General features: G+C 40.9%; 1 protein-coding gene across 1 annotated transcript; it reads left to right on the forward strand.

Moving 5' to 3' along the window:
* The first annotated feature begins 245 nt into the window (after positions 1–245).
* Positions 246–4,214, forward strand: sox9a (SRY-box transcription factor 9a). Its single transcript, XM_026164918.2, has 3 exons — positions 246–1,071; positions 1,421–1,668; positions 1,990–4,214. The coding sequence occupies exons 1-3, from the start codon at positions 644–646 to the stop codon at positions 2,757–2,759; spliced, it is 1,446 nt and encodes a 481-aa protein (XP_026020703.1). The 5' UTR covers positions 246–643; the 3' UTR covers positions 2,760–4,214.
* The last annotated feature ends 4,697 nt before the right edge of the window (positions 4,215–8,911 follow it).

Here is an 8,911-nt window from a genome sequence, read left to right on the forward strand (position 1 = left end):
ATTAAAGATGGGGCGGGTTTTGTGCCTGTTACCATAAAAAGGAAGTTCATCTTATCTGATTTTAATGTACGAGTAACTAAATCAGTTTATATCATAAGCATGCTCTTTTAAAAGTTACAAAGTTACAAAGTTGAAATGAAATGAAAGACAATAAGAGGGGAAAAACACGTTTTCCTAACTTGAGCTGAGTTTTCAGTTGTTGACTGCAAGACTGCTCTGGAGCAGAGTCAAATTACGTCCCGCCTACTAAAAAAGTTTCCCCCAATCATTTCCTTGCCGTTAAAACATAAATCCAGGCATCGCCTCCCGTGTCTATAGACTCTTCAGCAATCCTGCAACAGCAGTTCTCTCACGTTTGTCTTCAAAGTCACAGTTTCGAAGCTAAGTATTCGAAAGCGACCACTTACAGATGGTTTTCTTCTCTGCGAAATTGTGAGCATTCAGCGGAACAGAAATATTTCCATATTTACTTATTTTTTCTTATTTTTTTGTTTATTTTTATTTTTTCATTTTAAAGTTTGCCCCCGGCAAGCTGACACTGCAGCTTTGGGGCATATCACCTGGATATAGAAAGAAGGATTTTTCCTCCTATTTTTTTAATTATTTTTTTTAACTGCGAGAAGCTGTTCTTTAATTTTTTCGCATGAATCTCCTCGACCCTTACCTGAAGATGACAGAAGAACAGGAGAAGTGTCACTCTGACGCTCCCAGCCCAAGCATGTCTGAGGATTCCGCGGGCTCGCCTTGTCCGTCCGGGTCGGGTTCGGACACTGAAAACACTCGTCCGTCCGACAACCACCTCCTCATGGGTCAAGACTATAAGAAGGAAACCGAAGAGGAAAAGTTTCCCGTGTGTATCAGAGACGCGGTGTCTCAGGTGTTGAAGGGTTACGACTGGACGCTCGTGCCTATGCCGGTGCGCGTCAACGGCTCGAGTAAAAGCAAACCCCACGTCAAAAGACCCATGAACGCGTTCATGGTGTGGGCTCAAGCTGCACGGAGAAAGTTGGCCGATCAATACCCACACCTGCACAACGCAGAACTCAGCAAAACCCTGGGCAAACTTTGGAGGTAGGCTCGCTTTAGTTTATCGTTCACTTTTACAATGCACTTTTACGCGCCGCTGTGCGCGGCACATTATTTATTAACGTATAGATTCCTGCTCTTTCAAGTTTAGCTTTGCAGTATTTTGGTTTGAATGCTTTTACTCACCTATGCTTTTGATTTTATGAGTATTTTAAGTTCATTGTTATGCATACAATGACTTCTAAAGAATTACGATGCTAACTTTTTTTTCTTCTTTTTTGTAATGATCAATGCTAATTACCAACTGCACAGATTGAATCAGTGTGCTTAGCTTCTGCAACTGTTTACCAAGCGCAGTTTAACAAGTTTGTACAATTCCGTGTGCTATTTTCAGATTGCTCAATGAGGTAGAGAAGCGCCCGTTTGTGGAGGAGGCTGAGCGTTTGCGAGTGCAACATAAGAAGGATCACCCCGACTACAAATATCAGCCAAGGCGGAGAAAGTCTGTCAAGAATGGGCAAAGCGAACCGGAGGACAACGACCAAACTCATATCTCTCCAAATGCCATTTTCAAGGCGTTGCAGCAGGCCGACTCTCCGGCTTCAAGTATGGGCGAGGTGCACTCTCCGGGAGAGCACTCAGGTGAGGGAACAAGAAATAAAAAGCAAATATATTTTCTGTAATGTTTATGTTTTTTCAAAAGTTCCGGTTTGGATTAAAAATATATTTTTTAGAAGCCCTCAGGGCCTTAACTGGAGAACTGTTAATGATTAGTAGTTAATGATTATTAGGTTTTACAAGCCATCATGCAAATACACCTGCCTGTAGTTACAATAAACCTCTCCTGGAGGCATGTACAGTTAAGCTTTTATATCTCATGTGGGAAACATGTTCTTAAATTCAAACTTTTTTAACAAAAATGTTATGCTAAACAAATGTCTAACTTTGCCTTTGTCTCACTAGGTCAGTCACAGGGTCCACCAACACCCCCAACCACCCCGAAGACAGACCTTCCCTCCAGCAAAGCTGATCTGAAACGTGAGGGGCGGCCCATGCAGGAGGGCACTAGCCGCCAGCTCAACATTGATTTTGGAGCTGTGGACATCGGTGAGCTGAGCACTGATGTCATCTCCAATATAGGAAGCTTCGATGTTGATGAGTTTGATCAGTACCTGCCACCACACAGCCATGCTGGGGTGAATGGTGCAGCGCAGGCTGGCTACAGCAGCGGCTACCCTATCAACAGCTCCTCTGTCAGCCAGCAAGCTAGTGTTGGAGCCCACGCCTGGATGTCCAAGCAGCAGCAGCAGCAGCAACAGCAGCTCTCTCTGACCACTCTGGGTGGAGGAGGAGAGCAAAGCCAGCAGGGTCAACAGAGAACCACCCAGATTAAGACGGAGCAGCTGAGCCCCAGCCACTACAGTGAGCAGCAGGGCTCCCCACAGCATGTCACCTATGGGTCCTTCAACCTCCAGCACTACAGCACCAATTCTTACCCCTCCATCACCAGATCACAATATGACTATTCAGACCACCAAAGTGGTGCCAACTCCTACTACAGCCACGCAGCTGGCCAAGGCTCAAGCTTGTACTCCACCTTTAGTTACGTGAGCCCCACTCAGAGGCCGATGTACACCCCAATTGCTGACACCACCGGGGTGCCCTCTGTGCCGCAGACCCACAGTCCGCAGCACTGGGAGCAGCCCATTTACACACAACTTTCCAGGCCCTGAGGAGGCAGTCTGAGCACTGACTATATAACACATATATCCCAGACTTCTTTCTGCTCGGTGGCCTTTGCACCGTTACGTCACACACCTTTCATTGCCAACAGAAAAACATGACAAGAACTTTTTTTTTTAAGGTTCTGAAAAAACACATCTTTGGATTGGCTCACAACAGTGCCTTTTGTATTGGTTTGAATTGTGATTATATTTTTTTAGATATAATGTTTTAAAAAAAGTTAAATCCTCTGTGAGGACATACTGGCTATAAATATATTAGTATGTACTGTGTATGTGTTCTGCTCTTGTCATTACTATCATATTCAGTGTCATCAGCACCCTCGTCGTCACGATTTGAAGGTTTAACAAACGTAACAGAGCAGGAATGCCGGGTAAAAACACCCTTCCGTGGCCTTACTTCTGACTAATGTATTTTTGTACAGGAAGTAAGAAACCGTTTACTGACACTGCCGTCTCATAATAGCCTATATTCTGCTTTGAACTTTTGTACTGTACATATTTTAATGTAATTCCAATGAGATGCAAGGATTGAGCGACGCACGTTTGAAATAGATGAGAATTTTTGGCCATGATATGACCGTGTCATCAGTGAATTAGTCAAATATTCTACTTCTTGTTTGCTTTAGCTCAAGTTTATTGTGTTGGAAACGCTATAGCAGGTGCCATGTAATTCTCCTAAGGGCCTTACTGTGTTGCTAGCTGTAACAGCAATGCTTGCTTTGTTTTGTTTTCGTTTTGTTTTTTTGCCTTGAAACCATTGGTGCCTCAAGAGCTACGGCAGTGAGGCTTCGTCCACTTTGAATTGCAGTGTGAAAACTACAGCATAGTTCTGACTTCCTGCTTGATGAGATACAAGAAGTGACCTTTGACCCCATTATTCTCACCAACCATCAAGTCTGAGTCCGGTGTGTTTCTATCAAGCCTTCTGCCTCAACTTTCTTTTCCTAACCCTTGTCTTAATTTATTCTTTAGCATTAATTTTATTTGAAAATAACTATTTGCAATTGTCGTTTTAATTCAGCAGCAGCTAGCTGAGGAGAAATAGGTTGCTGTCATATGTGGTACAAATTTGTTTATTTATCATTTGTAAATCTTTTCCTTATAAAAGTTTCTTTTATTCATGATCTAGTTATGTACAGAATACTTATAATTACACGAGTAAGTAAAAAGAAAAACTGGAAGTCTTTCCTTTTGTCACTCTATTTCTAACAAATGTCTAAATGAATATAAAAGCAGCCGTTTTGTAAAGAATTTGCTGGAATCAACATGTTTTTTGTTTGTTTGTTTGTTTATCAAAAACATTGTGTTCCCCATTTTATATTCTGTCTCATTAGTTCCCATTTTGTCATCTTCTTAATGCAGTTTCCCTAGGTAAACATGGCATTTTCTTAAAAGCTTATCTTTTGTATTATATTTGTTTGCAATAAAAGCAAAACAGCAAAACGTCTTGTCTCGTCCTGTGTTTTTGTACAGCGCTGCTCGTGGTTTCCATCTGTCAGCATTTCTCACCAACACATCTGAGAGTTTCGGGGGCACTCTGGCAGTACGGGTACCTTAATACGGTGTGCAATAAGTAGTTATGGAAAAAGGCATCTAGTCATCACTGAAGATGGAGAACAACAATAGGTGGTATTTTTTAAAAAAGGATTTAGTTCAGTTGATGTGAGAAGAGACATCCCCATCAAACCAGTTACAAAAAGGTGCTGACATGAGATCAGCAGATTGGCGGTGCCACTGGATGAGTCTGAATTACCTTGGAACAGAAAAGGGGGGGGGGGGGGATAATAGATTGCACAGATAATTTAATTTGTGCATTACTTGGAACCAGCTTGTCATCCACCAACAGCAGTAGTTTGGTAACGCTGCACATCGACACTTCTCCCTTCTCAGACCGTGAGGTCACAGGTCCATTATTACCGTGGACTACTGCCAAGATGTATGTCCACCCCCAGCCCCCCTCGCCTGTATACTCAACGGCTTAAAGAAACAAACTAAACACTGAATATTTTTTAGTCATTACTGGCCTCGTAACATTGGAGCACGGCTGACCTTAATAAATCAGTGACAGTGTAAACACAATCAGGTACTATAGGTTTGTGTTGAAATTTGAGGCACATTCACAGATGACGTCTCTTTCCTCACGTCAACTGGACTAAAATCTTTTTTTTCTTTTTCCTGCCATCCACTGCTGCACTTCATTTCACTGTGATGACTGGACATTTTTTTTACCTTGTTCTGTAGCTACTTATTAGACATCATACTAAGGTACACAAAACCTGTATTATGGATAGAGAGCCAGATATATTAACTAGACCCATCAACCATTTCAACACCTCATTGTAATGCAGACTGGAATCGGTCTGAGTGACTTTCTCCCAAAGTTTTTTTATGTGTTTTTTTTCTTTCTTTTCTTTTCTTTTTTAACCATATTTTGCACTCTTATGTAAAGAGGGGGAAAGAGAAATTGCTTCTCTAAAAATATGTCCATCAGACTAATTTATTTATTAGATAATCTAAACTGTTTGCTATTCTGAGAGAAAAATGTCTAGTGGCTGTTTAACATTTAGTTTTATGATCAGAGTAATAAAAAAATACAAAAGTAATGCTTTGTGACATCATAACGCCAGCTTTACTTCGTTCATCTGGTCTGGGATTTTCTGTGGCTTCTGGTAAAGCGTTCAGAAACTGATATGCGGTCACTTAAGGTTTATTGTGTTGAGGACACAACACTGTCCTAAGGCTTGACTTTGGTGTCTCTGGTTAAATACAAAGGTAGTAAACTTCCCCTCTAACGGTGAGGAGCATGCGGGGCATGTGAGGCCCTGAACCTACCTCCCACAGAGAGCCCCTGAGGCACATCCATCACTGAACCTCCAGTGGCTCAAACGTGGAGCTAGGCAACAGGGCAGCAGGGCCTCAGGGCTTAGGCAGTTACCGCTGATTCAGAGCAGGGCAGAACGGTGATGTGGGCGTTCATGAGAAAAGGACAGAAGAACATTAAAGAAAAGCGCCCCTTTTATCATTAAAAGCACTGATTGTCAGAAAATCTCAGGGAAAAAAATCCATCAAGAGTTGTTAAGCACGAGTTCTTAATGAAAATAAAATGTTACCTGACCTAAAATGTCTTGATGCTGCCTGAGCTTGCTCCAGCAGGCGTGACTCAGTGCTAAGGACATGATTGGCTCCTTGTGAAAACTGCTGCCTGAAAGTTAAACTGGGGCCAACATTTCTGTTCAGTAAACAAAGAAAAAAAGTCAACTTTAGTAAACACAGGTTCACTAGTTATAGGAAATGACCAAAACATTTTTGCTAAATTGTTTCACTCTCAGGTTGTTGGCAGTGTTAGTGCATGGGAAAATGTTAAGTGTTTACACTTGCAAGTCCAGCTCCCCCCAAAATCAATCCAGATCAATTCAGAACACATAAGGTGATCATATTAACACTTCTGGTAAAATATTAGCCTGCCTTTTTTGCTTTAATATTTCTAAAAAGTATATTTTTGATCATTTCTTTTAATTGATCCTTTCTCTGAGTATAGTTTCTGTTGTTCCTTCTATGCGAGTTAAACTCACTTGATTGATTCAGGGTGAATCAAGTGAGTCTAAGTCACTCTGTTACAGAGGAAAGGTGTTTGAATGTTTATCTTTTATTATTCACAGAGAGTCTGGATAGGACATGTTTGAATTTCTCTGACTTCAGTAGAAAAAAGAAAACATAGAGATAATAGAGAACATGATGATAGTGACTTTCATCGTATTTCATCAGAATGATGTGTCATGTAGTTTTGTCAAATGGTAGCACCACGCCAGGAAATGACATCAGTACTGAGGTTTTCCCTGTGTGAGACCACAGTGATTCATTTCTCAGGCTTTTCTGCAGGCACAGGCGGTCTTGGCCAGAGGCGAGTCAAAAGTAATGTTAAATTTAATGTAATTCATCCCAAAAAATTGCCACAAGAAATGATAATAACGTTTTCCCTGATTATAACTTCTGTTAACAATTCAAAGCAACTGCACAACATCAGATATTCAGGAAACGACATATACAGTCACAGCCTATCATTACTGGGGATCTATATTAAAAACAAATCTGGGCACAGCAAAAAAAAAGAAAAAAGAAAAAAGAAAAGCATCTTTCTAAACTAAGCGTCCCAGCCTGCCGAGCTAGTGAGTGGATTGGGGCTGAAATGGGTCTGCCCACCAAACAGCAGGAGTGCCCTGATGAATGTTTCCGAGAAGGATCGGAAACAAGACCAAATTTTTCTTTCTTTCTTTCTTTTTTTTTTCAGACAGGCCTTTCCATGGGCAATTTTCCCAGGACGACTCCATTATTATTCCGCAGAGACGTCTGCCCCCTCCGAACCCTATGGGTGGTCTTTCTAAAGGCAAAAGGAAGAGGAAAAGAAAAGAAAAGCTGAAAAAAATCTGGTGATACACCCACGGTGAGTGGACGACAATAAGATACACAATAAAGTAAAACGAAACAAACCAAAAGTCGATCTCAACAACATACTGGAAGCACACCGTACGCTGATGGACTTTGTGAGTGCGCTTTCTTTTGCTTGGAACATCAATTTTAAAAAACAAATACTGCAGATGTTCAATGAAACCAAATATTATGGATGATATTTAGTTTATTGATGACAGGATTGTTTCAATGTCCTGTATAAAGAATTTAAATTGCTCATCCAGTCCATAAAGTTGCTTCTGAAACTATTAAGACACATCCAGATGAACTACACTAAATCACATGGCAAGACAAGCTGACTACAAGGCTGTTTCCATGGAGGCTACACCCTCAGCTGAAGAACTACTGTGGGAGTAAATGGGGAGCAAATAAAGGGCACATTTCCTCCGTCCTGAACTGCATTAGGTGGTGTATAGCCGAAATCGCAATGTGATTACATCGAGCAACAATAGTCTTCTTTCTATTGTGAGATTATATTTACAATAAAATTTCACAACCGTCACTGCTCAGTTTTGCTTTGTTACTGTTGGAGCAGACTTAGGAAGTAAGACTTTGCCCCAAAGCCATCCATCTTCCACAGGCCCTAGGAGGAGAGCGGCCTGTGCCAAGAGGCCGAGCCGGGCCAGCCTGCTAGAACCCTTGGTGAGTTTTGTGCCTTTGTCTGAGGATGTGGAAGAAACCTGGCACCAGCCCGAGGTCAGCGGCACAAAATTATATTACCATAATCCCATTAAGTGTGTCTGAGGCCTCATGAGCCCCAGCTCAGTCTGGGAGGAAGGTAGGTGAGGTCTGGCAGTGGGTGGTTTGTGCTAAAGTGCACAGCCAATGAATAAGATGAGACTGGCAGTTTAGGCATTTATATATATTTTTTATTTTTTTTATTTTTAAGAAGTCAAAGATCAGTCAAAGATAAATAAATGAGTAAAATCTTGGTGTCAGTCAAAAACATGCCTAAAGCATGTGTTTTATATGAGTATGTGGTACGTAAAATGCAAAAAATAAAAATAAAAATACAAACAAAAAGCATGTATTACAGAAAAAAACATGTATTAGCAAGACAGTCTTCCATAATTGAATCCAGGGGCCTAAACAAGAACATGGATCAACTGGGTTTGTCTATAAGCTTTATTTAATCAAGGTTTCTCATCCATATCTCTATTATCCCTCATTGTTCAAAGAAGGATTCTCTCCAGTAATAGAGATGAGATTTTCCATCCATGTTTCCATTTGTTTCCAGTTAAGACACTTAAAGTTTTGTTGACGAACCAGCCACAGATATAGTAATTTGTCTCTTACTGCGACTCTGTACCTGACAAGTCTTGACAGAACATATCATTTAACTGTCCATATTTGCTTATTTGGGACAGATTGTTTGAGAAAAGTCAAACTGACATGTCGGTAAAACTGATGCCATTCTCGCAGGGCATGAGGACTTGAAATAAGCCAAGCTCTGCTAGCTGATCCTTGAGACAAAGCCGAAGCTGTCATGTACATGGAGAAACTATGAGGCATGTAAGTCAGGCATGAAACCTAGTTCCTGTTTTGTTTCAGTGTTAAACCACACCTATTTATAAAATAAATAGAGTGGAATTACTATTGCATTCATCTTTTTAATAAGACTTTTTAGCTCATAAATTAGAAACAGGAGAAATATTAGGTTGCTTTTTTTCTTA

The sequence above is a fragment of the Astatotilapia calliptera genome, chromosome 4 (genome assembly GCF_964374335.1).
Source record: "Astatotilapia calliptera chromosome 4, fAstCal68.1, whole genome shotgun sequence".
NCBI lineage: Eukaryota > Metazoa > Chordata > Actinopteri > Cichliformes > Cichlidae > Astatotilapia > Astatotilapia calliptera.

Coding starts and splice junctions, on each gene's coding strand:
- sox9a (XM_026164918.2), top strand. CDS start 644: ATGAATCTCCTCGACCCTTACCTGAAGATGACAGAAGAACAGGAGAAG. Junction 1,072..1,420: donor ACCCTGGGCAAACTTTGGAG/GTAGGCTCGCTT, acceptor TGCTATTTTCAG/ATTGCTCAATGAGGTAGAGA. Junction 1,669..1,989: donor CTCTCCGGGAGAGCACTCAG/GTGAGGGAACAA, acceptor TTGTCTCACTAG/GTCAGTCACAGGGTCCACCA.